Source organism: Arvicanthis niloticus, chromosome 16, assembly GCF_011762505.2.
Source record: "Arvicanthis niloticus isolate mArvNil1 chromosome 16, mArvNil1.pat.X, whole genome shotgun sequence".
Taxonomy (NCBI): domain Eukaryota; kingdom Metazoa; phylum Chordata; class Mammalia; order Rodentia; family Muridae; genus Arvicanthis; species Arvicanthis niloticus.
In genome coordinates this window covers 6,599,577-6,614,784 of record NC_047673.1, presented here as the reverse complement: position 1 = coordinate 6,614,784, position 15,208 = coordinate 6,599,577, and the positions used below count along the sequence as shown (strand labels likewise).

General features: G+C 48.8%; 1 protein-coding gene across 4 annotated transcripts in view; it reads right to left on the bottom strand.

Annotated features, from left to right (window-relative positions):
• The window catches only part of Arhgef7 (Rho guanine nucleotide exchange factor 7), a 108,540-nt gene that overhangs the window by 24,844 nt on the left and 68,488 nt on the right, over nucleotides 1–15,208 (bottom strand). For all 4 annotated transcript variants that reach the window (XM_076913810.1, XM_034520038.2, XM_034520039.2 and 1 more), the window contains 4 exons: nucleotides 8,635–8,729; nucleotides 8,303–8,398; nucleotides 4,321–4,443; nucleotides 118–256 (listed from right to left, as the gene is read on the bottom strand). In XM_076913810.1, the coding sequence (XP_076769925.1) occupies nucleotides 118–256; nucleotides 4,321–4,443; nucleotides 8,303–8,398; nucleotides 8,635–8,729 (453 nt within the window). The remainder of the gene's footprint in view (nucleotides 1–117; nucleotides 257–4,320; nucleotides 4,444–8,302; nucleotides 8,399–8,634; nucleotides 8,730–15,208) is intronic.

The window sequence follows — 15,208 nt, the reverse complement described above, 5'->3', positions numbered from 1 at the left end:
AAGAGTCTCCCTGAAAATCACTATACTAAAAACCCTGGACAAGATCTAGGGTGGTTTCACAGAAACAAGGGGTCTGACAAAGGTGTCTCAAGGCCTCAGATCTGGGAGCAACTGCACCTCCATGTGTCTCTCCAGCTCCTTCAGCAGTGTGGGGTACTTGTCCAGGCGCATAAAGGGCTTGCTCAGGCCGGTGGTCAGCACCAGGATCCCAGGGCTGCTGGCACCTTTGGTTTCCATGAACTCTCCCAGGTCCTCACTAGGCAGCAGAGGCAAGGAGGGAAAAAGGAGGCTCCAGTTAGGAACACAGGCCAGAGCTCTGTTTTACAGCCAGTTTCTTCTAAAACAAAATGGCCCACTGTACTGGCTACAGCTTTACAACCCTAGATGTGCATACAACGTGAAAAGTATCCAAAGTCACTCCCCCCCCCCCCCGCCCCCGGGCACATTTTTACCTGGCATGCTCGATTCATGGAGACCTTTACAAACTCTCAGAGGTCTCCAGAGAGCAAGCAGTAAGAGTTGCAATAGCTGTCCCTGAGCCACAGAGACCTGTGTGAGGGTCCCCGTGCCCTAACATGAGGTTCATGTCTGAGAGCTGGTGAACTGACCACACTCTCTGGCAGTAGCAGTAGTGGTCTACAGAGAGCAGAGCAGCACAGTACAGCAGGGACAGGCACACAGGCTCTGGCATGAGGGAGACACAGCACAGCATCACAGTACACAGACAGAGTGGTGGTACGGGCACGCCCAGCGTTTAGAGCATTAACAAGCCCTCAGGACGCTTTCCACGACAAGTTTCAAATGGTAACCGTTTCCCAGCATCCTCCATTTTCTGACCCTGGACTGAAGACCTCTTTCTCCCAGCTCACACTTGGGTTTGTCTCAGGTTCTGAGTCCTGCTAAGAGCATCTCTCCATCCCATCCACTCATCCTAAAGCATCGTGGGGTGACAGAGAAACACACATTTACCAACTTCCTCTGAAGTGAGCAGCTGATGGAGCACAGCACCACAAACCACCTTTCTAACAGAGGCTTTCCCTTCAAGGGAACCACATGAAGGGAAATGGGTCCCAGTCATTATGGTATCCCAGGTTTACTGAAACATCACAACCTACTCACTGCGGGGAATGCACAGTACCCCGTACTCAGAACTCCTAAGAACGAGGCCTGGGATCTGTACACAGTGTTCTTCTGGTGCCAGGAAAGCAAAAGTAACAAACTAGTGGAAAGTGTTCTTACAGAATAACTTATACAATCCATACAGAGCAAGTGGCCTCTAGGGCCATGACTACTATCAATACAGAAAGAAGGTGCCCATGGGTGTCCCTATAAACGGTGACTGGTGACTATATCCACATAGGGAAATCCACCCCAGGGGCACAGCACTTCTGACACATCTAAGAATGCAGAACAAAACCGACCCCAGGGCTTGCATTTTCTAGGCAAAACATCCCACCAATACACTATGCCCAGCTTGCAAATGCAAAGCTTTCAGACTTGAATAAACAACCTTACTTAGAAACTCAAAAACTCAGGCATCAAAACAGAATCTATTGAGCAGGCATGGTGTGGCAGCTGAATGGGCATCAGAGCTACAGGAAAGCAGCCAGACTGACAGCCTAGCATCTCAGTAGAGGAAGCAGCTGCTGAAGGAAATGATCAGGCACAGAGAACTCAAGGCTCAAATCACCAACTTACGCGTCAGGAGACGGATGGGATCTATGGGAGGCTGAGGGGGAAGCCTCGCAGCTCAGGGACCTCAGAAGGGCACACAAACACCACATCCTGCCGTTTCTGCTGGCTCACAAGAATGTCCCTCTTTATGGCTCAGGATACCACATCAAGTTGCTCCAGGCTTTCAGAGCAGGTCCTAATGTCCTCATTCCACATTTAACCATGCCACGTTGAGCAGGCAACCCAGACACTCCCCATGTAATACCTCATCTGAGTCCTTCCCCCTGGTTATTTTGAGATGTGCTTGCCTTTCAGACAGGACTCAAACAGTCACTGAGGTAATAGCAGAGTGGAGGTGACCAGCACTGTCTACAGGCGTTTCCTCAGCTCTGCTGCTTTGATGGCTGCCTTCCCACAGAAGTAAGTTAGGCTCTGCCCAGAACTGTGCACCCTGCCATTTCTGGTCTCACTCTACCCTGTAGGACCAGACACACTCTCCAGAGTGGGGTGGGGTGGGGTGTGTGTGTGTGTGTGTGTGTGTGTGTGTGTATGTGTGGTGGGGGCAGGGGATGGACCAGAACATATCACTTGCTCTTTGGCTCCATTTTCATTACATCAATAATACCTAAAGACTATTTAGAGACATAAATACAGTAACTATGTTCTGGTTTTGTGAAATTTCCTAACTTTTAAGCTCAATGAATCAATCTGAAGTGTAACTGCATGTAAGCTTCATCCTAAAGAGAGGGAGAGGCTGGCCCAGCCCCAACTCTCAGGCAGAAAAAAGGATCAGAGTCTGCCAAGGTGTTGGTTTCTACTTCCCCTCTGACTGTGAAGCCCTCCAGCCCCCTCCCTGCACAGTGGTCCAAGGCTATGACCTCCGCCTAGAACTGTAGGGGTGTGACAGGGGAGCACACAGAGATCTAGTCAACCTGAGTACACCAAGGAGCAGGAAATGCCTGAGGCCACTCACTTCTTACCAAGGTGAGAAGACAAACTAATGAACCCTTACTGTGTCTGCCCTTCAGTGACCAATGTATACATGGTCCTAATGCCATCCCAACCCTGTGAACAGCGAGTGGCCACTGGAGACTCTGGGCATCGCAGCATTTCAGGCAGGCAGGCAGGCAGGCAGGCAGGCAGGCAGGCAGGCAGGCAGGCAGGCAGGCAGGCAGGCGAAGCAGCCTCATCCGAGGTATTTACTTGTGTTTCAATAGTTGTACATCAACATGTTCAGTTAAAAATATACTAAAGGTATTTAAATAGAAAGCACAGTGACAAGTATCTTGACGCTGACGAATACTCTTCCATTAATAGCTTTGAACAATACTGAACTGCTGCTTAGAAATGAAACCACATCATTTCTTCCAATAATAAAATTGGTGTGTTAATAAAGAATGCTGTGCCTCTTTCAGCATCCAAAACCATTCCTGAGCTCGCCTGACATTTGCTCAGTCACCTGGCACAATGTTAGCTCTCGATTCCCAGCATTCATCATGACAGTCTTCCCAAAATACCTCAACCAACTAGCAATCTCTTTCCCAACTCAACAGAAATGGCTGGCAGCATACGCAGCAAGTGCAATCCTGCACACTGATTTTTGTTTCAGGTTGAGAGGCTCAAGCTAATGGTGTGCAAGTCAGCGCTCTGCCTGTAGAGCGCTGCTTCTCTCTCACCTGCTGTACTCTCTGAACCTGAGCCTGGCTCGCAGTGACGGCCTGAGCATCGCCAGCCCCCCCAGGCTCTCCACCAAGGAAAGGCCTCAGACTAAGGAGAGTCCTGCTCTTTTGTCTTTGCTTGTATTGGTGCGTGTGTGTGTGTGTGTGTGTGTGTGTGTGTGTGTGTGTATGCGCATGTGCGTGCGTGCGTGCGTGCGTGCATGAGTGCATGTGTGTGTGATATATCTGTAAATACATGTCTGCTGCGGGCACACATGAACAAGCCAGGGAAAGATGTTGGGTGTCCTGCTCTATCCAACAACCTGTGACACAGGGTCTCTCATTTAACCTAAAGCCAGTCTAGCAGCCAACAAGGTCTGGCAATCCTCCTGCCTCTGCCACTCAGAGACAAGGTCACACACACGTAGCCACGTTCCTCATTTCCCATGCTTCACGGCAGGACTGTCACCCAGCCTGTGTTGGCTTGAATGGAAACGGTCCCCACAGGCTCACAGAGTAGCATTATTGGAGGTGTGTCCTTGTTGGAGGAAGTCTGTGTGTAGGGTAGGGAAGCTGAGCTATGAGGATTCAGAAGCTCAGGTCAGATCCAAGGTCACTCTCTTCTCATCCCTGAGGATCTAGACATAGAACTCAGTTACCTCTTCAGCACCAAGCTTGTCTGTGTGCAATCATGCTTCCCACCATGATGATAACGGACTAAACCTCTGAACTGTAAGTTCAGAGTTAAAGGTTTTCCTGTATGAGGTGCTGCTATGGTCTCTTCACAGCACTAAAACCCTAACTAAGACACAGCCTCAGAACCCTTTTCTTTCACAACCACACACACCAGCTCCTAACAGATGTGCAAGCACTCATTTTGAGAAAAATAAACTTACCCTTGCTGTGTTTGAACATACTCCATGAACTATCTAGAGGACAGAGCTGCCCACCTTCCTTCCCTTCTGGCCCAGATGGCTCAGCAACAAACCTGTGCTCTGTGAGGACGCTCACAGCAGACGGGTGGTTGGCACAGTAAGCAAGGTACAGGGTCCTCATCTGCGGCATCAGGCTCAGGAAGCAGCCACCAACTCTCTGCTGGGCTTCAGGAGACCTGTGGGTATAATAGACACCATCAGACAGGAAGAAACCAGCGAGTGGCAGATGCTCTGTGATCTTCTGATCCTGCCAATCCTACAGGCTAACAGGCTAGCCTTCCACAGTGTCTGATAACTAGGTCTGACATGCCACAGTGACTGACCAACATAGCCAACCATGCTCTCTGTGTGGTGAAAAACAATTTGTCCTGAAGCCTCAAATGCTGTACACAAAATTAGAAGATACCAAGCAGGCTGTGTAACTGAAGGTAACAAACATGGCTAGGAGGAAGGTAACACACATGGCTGTCTCCGGAAGCTTCCTACCCATGTAGTAATGAGAGTGGCACAAGAGTAAATAGTAAAGACTCCTCTCACTGCAGGTCGAGGAAGCAGCTCTTCCTACCTCCAGGCAGCAGCAGCGGGTCACAGGATTCTAAAGTTTAAGCCAACTAGAACCCACTGTGGAGATGGAGAGTAAACAGCAGTGGTGAGGCTTGGCATGTCAATCAATTGGACACAATGGGGTCACATTCTGGGGTCACTGGGAGCCTGAGGTACTCTGCCTATCTCCCACAAGTGCAGGCCTGGGATAGGACACCATGCTACAAGCAGGGACTGAGAGGACACCCCACCTTCCTGTGTGCCAGCAGTTCCTAGCACACTGAGAGAAAAGAGGACTTCCTGTCCTCTGGGGACTCTAAACCAGAGGACATGGGACCAGGGCTGCTGATTGATCCCAGTACTCTTCATCAGCGCTGCTAGAGCATCTGCGGTGTGGTATCTCAGCTCTAAGCGGCTGTGTTGGCCAGTTGTAGGTCAGCTTAACCTAAGTTAGAGACATCTGGGAGAAGAGAACCTTGCTTAGCTGACAAAATCCTCTTTAGGACTGGGCTGTAAAGTGGCCTGCAGGGCACTTTCTCAATTAGTGATCAGTTGTGAGTGGTCTCACCCCTGGGCTGGTGGTCCTGGGTTCTACAGAGTTTTATAAAACAGCAGAATGCACAAGCCAGCAAGCAGCACCCTCCTTGGCCTCTGCATCAGCGCCTGCCTCCAGGTTCCCATCTGGTCTGCATTCCTGTCTTGGCTTTGTCCAATGGACTATGAATCAGGGAATGTAAGCCAAATAAACCCTCTCTCCTTCCCAAGGTGCTTTTGGCCATAGTATTTCATCACAACAATAATGATCTTAATTAAGACAGTAGGCTAAGAAGACTGACAAAGACTTTCACAAGCAAGCAAGCAAGCAAGCAAGCAAGCAAGCAAGCAAGAAAGAAAGAAAGAGAGATGGAAGGAGGGGAGGAGGGAAGGAAGAAGAAAAGAAGAAAAGAGCAAAGATAAGAAAAGAGCGAAACTAACAAAACGGCACAGGGCTAAAAAGAAGACAGACTAGACTGTGTTCAGAAAGCATCAAATTATCTGAGTTATAATTTGGTCCTGAGAAAAGAAACAAGGATAGTGTATCTAAAACCTAAGACAACTAAAGACTTCAACAGAGCATTTGTGACCCAGGGCTGGGATTCAGGCCATGGGCAAAGCATGTATTAGGCACAGTTAAGGCTCTGAGATCAATCCCCTGCAGTGCAAATAAAACACAACACAAAGCAGTGACAGAAAAATAGATGCAGACAGTAGGAGAATGGAGTCCCAGGAACCCAGAACAGAAAAGCAGTGGACATGACCAAGGTACATAATGCTGTGCACCACACCAAAGGTCCAAAGTGGAAAAGACACAAGCACAGGCAAACCAAAGAAATCACCACAGGACTGGGCAGAATGGCCAAGACAGATGCCAGTGTCCGTACAAGAAGTGGTCCCATACTTAATGGGTAATCCCTAACCCAGAGAGCACGGCATCTCACGTCAGATCCTAGCAACCACCAACCAAAGCTGAAGTAGCTAGAGGCTCCCTCAGTGCTACACAGACTCAACACAGCAGCACTGGAACTCAGACCCCTGCTGTTAGCCTGCCAGAGTACACACCCCCTTAGAAACAGTCAAACAGAGGAAGACAACAGGGCCGACCAGAAAGGAGGCACATGGGCCTGGGAAGAAGGCTGGGCCTGCCACAGTGAGGGTATTATCTTTGCTCTGCTTTTCCCTCAGGAACCAAACCCAGGTCCACTACAGAAGCAACAAGTGTTCTTAACTACTTAGTCACTTCTCCAGCCTCAGGTGTTATTTGTTTGTTTGTTTGTCTGTTTTTATGTGGATATCTTAATTGTCTTTCTTGAAGGAGGGAGGGAGACAGTGTATTTTAAGCCAACCTTCTGCTCTCAGACTGGCCCTGGCTCCTTATGTGGATGGTGGGAGCAGCAGCATGTTTGTAATCTTTCATTAGCCATCCATCAGGTATTTGGAGGAGGCTGGGCTGTACCACAGAACCATCCAGAGATGGCCCTGAGAAGGTTTGGTTCCCAGTACCCAATGGAGGCTCACAAACCTCTGTAATTACAGTTTCACAGGCTCCAATGCCCTCTTATGACCTCCACTGACACCAGGCACACACCTAGAACACACACATACATGCAAGCAAAACACTCATACATAAATAAAATATAAATTTTTTTAACAAAATTAAAACCTAAAACAATAACCTGAGTTTTATTTATGCAACTCATTAGATCACTCAAAATTCATTCACTCTCTGCCTTCAACTGACTCGATGACCAGACTACCTGCCTGATAAAGAGAAAGACAAGGAGAAAAGAGAAACAGGTGGGAAGCTCCTTGTTCAAGAGACACTTCCTGCAGACAGTCTAGGAGCAGAGGTGGCGCCCAGTAGTGAGCAGCCTTCAGGCAGAGGTAGCACAGGCAACACAGACCCTCCCAGGCCAGCAGTCAGCTGTGCTTCACTGACTTCATAAGTGAGGCAAGGACTAGGAGACGTCCTGCAGGAGCATGAGTCCTAAGAAAGGCATCCTGTCTGCCGGGCAGTGGTGGCACACACCTTTAATCCCAGCACTTGGGAGGCAGAAGCAGGTGGATTTCTGAGTTTGAGGTCAGCCTGGTCTACAGAGAGTTCCAGGACAGCCAAGGCTACACAGAGAAACCCTGTCTCGAAAAACCAAAAAAAAAAAAAAAAAAAAAAAAAAAGGCATCCTGTCAACTGAAACATGTTAGTGAAAAGCTAACGTACAGCCAAACACATTCTGAGAACACTCAATCACCAAAACTGAGTTAGAAGCAGCTCTAGAGACTCTGGGGAGGAAGCAGTGGTGTCATCTCAGAATCGACGGACACTCCCCACTGTGGGGAGGGAGCCAGGTCACTGGCTTTGCATTCTAGTTCTAGTCCACTACCCTTTGTCCCCAATTTTATCTTAAATTGTACCTCTCTCTTAGTTAATCCTTTAAGGGAGTTAATGAGTTAATAAACCTAAACATTGAGATTACTGCCTGGCACATGTTAGGAACTCAGTAAATAAAGGGCTTGTATGAAAAGTAGCCCTGTGGTTAGTTTCTTCTACAAGCCCAAGGCATGCTACCCATACATGGCTATTTGCAGGCCAGAGTAACAAAAAACTAGAAGACCACACTGGAAGAAGCCACCCTCCACAGCGCATGGTATGTAAACAGTTCAGCCACCAGCTGGCCTGTCGGTTGGTCAGCCGGTCACCTCTGTCCCCTGACCAGCCATGCTGTGCCCTCTTCCATCATCAGCTAAACTCTTGCTCTCCTCAAGTCTTTCCCAAGCTAAAAACTGTGTCATAAAACCCAGCCAGCCTAATCCACAGCTTCTACTACAAAACTACCTAAAGAAAAAAGAACTAGCTTTTTATCTTCAGAACTGTTAATTCTAAAATTATGTTGAACTTGATGCTTTCGATACTAACTCAACGCTTATGTATTTGTAAGCTCTCAGACATTTACTTACTTCGTACATTCTTCTAGGGACTGTACAAGCACTTGCTGGAAGGAAGATATTTCCTCTAGATTTCCCATTAAATATGAAGTGTTTGTTGAACTCAACCTAAGGCCAAAAAAAACCAAAGTAGAAGACTGTCAGTGGTCTGACTTCAATCCTGACTTCCTACCACAAAGCGTTACTGAGGGCCCTAGTCTGATGAACACAATGCTGTGCCTGCAGCAAGCGGGCACTCTGACCTCCACCCACCACCTCACCCTCCTCCCTCTGCAAACACAGACTGAGGGGGACCAGCCAGCAGGCAGTCAATGCACAATGCACGCACATTCTGGCCAACTTACTTCTCGCTGGTCTGCAGTGGCCGCAGGTAGGTGGACAGCACAGACTGCAGCTCCTTCAAATACTCATGTTCTGTTTCCAGGATGTTCTGTAGCACCTGTGGTGAGTAATGGACTGTCACTCCCACGTCAAGAGGCACCTGACACCAGTTATAAGCTGAGCAAGCCCATCCCCATAGAGCAAGTCACACTTTGTTGCTGACGTGCAATATAAATGCACTTACTGGCATTACTCTTTTGTGGTTATTAACCACTAACCCTAGGTGACGAATTATGAAGGCCAGAGGTCTGACTTCTGTCTTACTGGCAACAGGCATGCCTAGATTTTGTGAAAGTGCATTCCATCCTTGAACAAGCAAGGCAGGGTCAACTTAAATTACAAAGGACAGACTGTAGACAATCTCAAAGCACCTATGGGCAGATGTGTCTCTAAAAGCTGTATGGTGAAGAAAAAGCCACCGCCAAGTACCACACACAAAAATCACCCAGCTAGTCTAAGAGCAGAAAACTAACCTAAAGTGACGGGCAGAGGAGGGTGGGGGACACACTGGCTCTGAATTCTAACTTGGGCACTAGGCTACCTGGGTCAACACACTTGCTGACGCTCACTCAGCTAGATAAAACCTGTTCATTCTTGTACACAGCTAAGCATCCCTAAGCAAACAGCCAAACCCAAAGTGGCCAAGAGTGTGAAACTTGCTGAGACTGCCATGATGCTGCAAGGTTAGATTTTGGACCATTTCAGAGTTTGAGTTTAGGAATGCTCAAACCAGGGACGCCTAATGCAAATATCCCCCAAACACCAGAACCCGACCAAGTTCTGGTTCCAAGCACTGAGGTGATGGACACGTAACCTGCATGTAAGACATATCCCAATTTAATACATGAACTTTGACTGGATCTAAAACACTGAAATAAATGTGTGGGAAACAGAGACCTTCATCAGACAGTGTGATGTCCTGGATCAGACCCCACATAACATGCATTGAAGATAAAAGGCCTATGAAAGCAAAACATCTTTAGACATTTATTCTTCTCAAGGATAGCAGAGTAAGTATAAACTAACTCTAAAACTTAAAAAGTTCCAAATAGCGTGTTAGTAAAACAAATTTAGCAAAAACTACTAACTCCTAAAATTTCTAGACAAACACAGTTCCAAACAGATGAACAAATGAAACAAATGCTTGCTACCAGAACCTGCTAACATCATAGGCACCTGACCAGGCAGAATAGAACCCGCCAATACCATAGGCATCTGACCAGACAGGACAGAACCCGCCAACGCCATAGACACCTGACCCAGAAGGACAGAACCTGCCAATGCCATAGGCATCTGACCCAGCAGGACAGAACCCGCCAACGCCATAGGCATCTGACCCAGCAGGGCAGAACCCGCCAATACCATAGGCACCTGACCCATCAGGGCAGAACCCGCCAACGCCATAGGCATCTGACCCAGCAGGGCAGAACCCGCCAACGCCATAGGCATCTGACCCAGCAGGGCAGAACCCGCCAATACCATAGGCACCTGATCCGTCAGGACAGAACCCGCCAACGCCATAGGCACCTGACCCAGCAGGACAGAACCCGCCAACGCCATAGGCACCTGACCCAGCAGGACAGAACCCGCCAACGCCATAGGCATCTGACCAGGCAGGGCAGAAGAGATGGATTTCCTAAAAGCCAAGAGCCACAGCACCGACCCCTGTCCTGGAACCCAGCATCTAACTTAGGGTACAGTACTCTTTAATTCCTGAAAAACATCTCCTTTACTTGGACCTGGGGCACACACCTGTTGTCTCAGCCACTTAGGAGGCTAAGCAGGATAATTACAAATTTAAGAATTGCCCTAGCTCTGAGGCAAGTTCAAAGTCAGCAAGAGTACCAATAGGCAAATAGTATATGCTGTTTCCAAATAAATGGGGTTGGGGGTAGTGGGAGCACGAAGTAAGAACACAGCCCCTGGTAGCCCAAGTCCCTGAAATTAAGACCCAGGACATCTCCCCAACCCACTCCCATACATACACACAAAGTTTCCTTTTCAATGCAGTTAGCTCCTTCCATGTTCAATACCTGGTGAACTGCAGAGCCAAAAAGTGACAGTGGGTCCCTCTGTCACTAGCCCCATAGGGCAGCTCCAGCCTAAAGGGCAGAAATCAGAGATCTACATACAGGGAGCCCACCAGAGAGGGGAGTCCCTTCCCAGCCCTTTCCATGCCACCCTTTAGACAGCCAGGGCTGTTGTAACCAGGCCACACAGTACATGCCTTCTGAGCACTTCCTGAATGCACGTACTTGCTGCCTCACAAAGTCCACACATGCCTCCTAACTCATCAGACTGCAAGGGGGGTCAGAATGACAACACTTCATTTTCTGACCATGATTCTGATGATCTGACTGAGTTTAAACACTTGAGCTGAACTTCATATGCACCATCTGACTGCTCTTCAGCTCAGTGCTGTCTCTGTAAATGCTAAGGAGCCCGAAGTAGATGAAGCATCCCAAGCAGCTTACACACTCAGCCCCAAGATGAAACACCACAGGCTCTGTCTCCACGGATGCCCAACTCCGGCTTCCTCCTGAATGGACTTATTCATGGAGACAGCTGGGAGACAGCCAGGAGGGGGAGGGACCATGCAGGGAGTTCATTCCTTTGTGGGGAAATCTAGATGGTGCACCCAAATTGACAATGTCCTGCTATGACACGCTCACTGAACCCGAGTGTCAAAGGCCTGGTGACAGAAGCACACTGACTGCAGACACGGCTCCAGAGACAGTCATGTAAACCAGACACAGTTCTCAAAAGGCGGCAGATCAAGAAAGCAGCCACCAGCAGCCTCAGGTCTGAAGAGAGAAGGATCGTCCCAGAATGTGTAAGGGAAGCTCTATGACAATGCTGCCGCTCAGAGAGGAGAGGTGAGCAGGAGCCACCCTCAAAGCCTAGCATCCTCCCAAGGTGATGAGCAACGGAAGAGCGCTGCGAGAGACCCAGGACACTGCGCCGTCCTCAGCCACAGCCTGAACACAGCTGTGCACATGCACACCAAGGCTTCCCAAGGGAATGCCACCAAGCTACCCACGGCCCACAGAAGCAAGCTCACCACGCTACTCCACTCCAAGTACTGACCAGTACCACATACTACTTGCAGATACCTACTGGTCTTTGACACTCCCCAGAAGACAGGCAAGATACACTGGTGTCTGCACAGGAACACAGAGCCACATACCCACTCACCTCCCTACAACAGTGCCACCAACCCCTCGCCCTCACCCTCACCCTCGCCTTCCCCCAGGGGGGCTTCTGTACTTTTTGACCTAGGTAGCCTCATCACCCTACCTGGCCTGAGTCTGCGAGTCACCAGCCTCACCTTTCCTCCTCTCTGAGCCTCAGTCACATGCTGGCTGCTGCAGGACCCCATGGACCTCACCCCAGTGGACACAGCTCCATCACACCACGCTTGGGAACCCAGAACATAGCAGTGTTCAGGGAGATGCAGACTTTGTGACCCACAGTACTGAAGAAGGCCAAAGGAAAAACCCCAGGCGGCATGGCTGGCTTTGAGTCACGAGACACAGAGCTGTCCAGTCATACAGCAGTGCCACCCAGGAGGGCGGGCACCCTCAGCAGCCACACAAACATCCCTAAGACCTTCTGCCTTGAAAGAAGCCAACTCCCACACTATGCAGACACAGGCACTGGTTTCATGGGAGGCGATTAAAGGAACACTTGGCATCTCAGACTTGAGATGTCCTGTGTGTCCCTTAAAAATAACTCATCTACAGGGCTGGAGGTGTAGCTCAGGGACAAGAATGGACAAGAATGGGCCTCCTAGCCTGTGTGAGGCCCTGGACTCCATCCTCAGCCCTGTAAAAAAGCTGAAACATGTATAAAATAACTTACTGCCAAAGATAAACTAAACCCAAATGTTCACAATACAAGCCTAATTTACGTCCAAGGGCAAGTGAAATGGCACATCTATCCTATATAAACAGTCTCCATTCTGCCAACCACCGCTACCACACGCCTCCATGGAATTCCATCTTTTATGTGTTTGTGTGGGTGTGTGTGAGTACACATATGTGAGTTTTCCTCAATCACTTTCCATCTTAGGTTTTTGAGATCAGGAAGGAACCTGGAACTCACAGATTCAGCCGGGGAGACCAGCTCATTAGTGAGCTCTAAGGAGTGACTGTCTCACCTCCCTGGCACTCACCTGGCTTCCTCATGGACGTTAGGGATCCAAACTCACGGGCTCATGCTTCCACAGAATTTTCTTGCCTTTAATAACCTCTTGACATCTAGAGCCTACTTAACTGGCAGACAAGTGTGCTTTAAAATCTACACTGGCAGTCCAGTCTATCTGAATTTTCAAAATGTGAATTGCTAAGTTGGACTCTAGTCACAATTTAGTATCTGACAGGCCGTCTGTATGCTCTATGAGCAAGAAAGTGATGGCAAAGTAAGCAGCTGCAAAGGCTCCACTGGCTCTGTAATTCTAGAGGGACAACAGGAACCCCACTCTGACATTACTGATTGAACCGTGTAAGGGCTAATCTCAATTGTCACCATGACAAATGTAGTATCACCTGGGAGATGAGCTTCTGGGCTTAACCAAGGGTGGTTATCATGACTGGGCTAAGGAAGTGGGGAGACCTGCCCACTGTGGGTGGTACCATTCCCTGAGCTGTGCTCCTAGGCCGTATATGAAGGAAAAATGAGATAAGCAGGCATTCATTACTCTCTCTCTCTCCTGACTGAGAATTCAGCATGACTGGCTGCTTCTACCTCTGCTTTCTGACTTCCCCACCATGATGGGCTGTAGCCTGACACTGGGAGCCAAAATAAGCTCTTCCTTAAGATGCTTTTGTCAGGCGCTTTACCACAAGAACAGGAAAAGAAACTGAGACAATATTTTGATTTACACTTGCCTTTAGTAACATCCTGACATCTAGAACCTACTTAACTAACAGACAAATGTGCTTTAATATCTACCTTTTAAAACAAATACTTTTACTCCAGTATTCCTAACTCAGGACTCTACTAGGTTTGGAAGGAACATGTTAAAGTTTGACCAGATAAAGGGCTGAGAGATGTAGCTCAGAGATTACTGGGCTGGATGCCCTTCCAGAGGACCTGGGTTCAATTCCCACCACCCATCACAACTGTCTGTAACTCTGGGTCAAGAGAATCCGACACCCTCACACAGACATACATGCAGGCAAACAAAACAATGCACATAAAATAAAAATTATTTTAAATAAGGAAAATAACATTAAAAAAAAGATTTACCAGACAAAAGTGGGTCCTGAGAATCCATGTCAAAAGAGCAATGTTCAGGAACACAGCCGCCCACACTCACGCCCACACCCCTCTGCACTGTGCAGTCAGGCACTAGTTATGTGGACTCAATCAGAGCTGTACTCCAGCCCTGGCTAAGCAGCTTACTGTCTATAGCTAGACACCCAGCCTCCCTGCTTCTTCTTATACAAAGGACTCTTCCTGGGTTATGACAATTCTGAGCTAGGTAGTAGGAAATGCTGCCTACCCATCACCTAACACACCCAGCCACCAACACTATCACTGGAGACTTCTCTTTGAGGGACTTTTTAGGTCAGGAGGTCTCTGGCATTCCCCAGGGTTAAGTTAACTCACTCACTCCCTCCCTCACTCACCATGCTGGGCTCCTGATGCCACCAGAAAATGCAGCCTGCGTCCACCTGGCCCACATAACACAAGCAATTACACGGAAACAGCAGGGAAAAATGTGTTGAAGGAGCCGGCAGGTGTTCAACTTCCCCAGAAACTGTGGCTAGGACACAAGAAGTGAGACACTCCCAGGAGAGCCAGGGACTCATGCCGCAGGTCTCTCAAAGCTCACCAGTCAGACTCCCAAGGCCATAGGATGAGAATGACCCCCACTGTCTCATGTCTGAATGCTCATTCCCCAGGAAGGATTAGGAAGTATCTTCCTTGTTGAAGAGGGTGGGCAGGCAGGCTTTGAGGTCCCAAAAGGCCATGCCAATTAGTGTGAGCCTTCTCCCTCCCTCATTTCCCCCCCCTCTCCTCCTCTCATTCCCCCTCTTCCCCTCTCTCCCTCCTTCCTTCTTGAGGATCAAGGGGTAAGCACTCGGCTGCTGCTCCAGTGCCATGCCTGCCTGGCTGCTGCCACCATGCTCCTCACCATGACTGAAGTTCAGTTCCCAGCACTCATGTTTTGTTGCTCACAAGTATCTACAACTCTAGCTCCAGGGGATCTAACACCTCTGAGATCTGTGTGCAACTGCATTCATCATTCATGTACACACACACAGAGACAGAGACAGAGACAGAGACAGAGAGAGAGAGAGAGAGAGAGAGAGAGAGAGAGAGAGAGAGCAAGCGCGAGAGAGCGAGCGAGCGCAGGGTTTGATTTCCAGCATGCACATGGCAGCTCACAGCTGTCTGTAATTCCAGTTGCAGGGGATCTGTCAGCTTCTTCTGATCTCTAGGGACTCCAAGTACACACATGTTGCATAGACTTACCTGTGTACAAAACACATGTGTGCTATTCCTGGTGTCTTTCACATTTGTTTTTAT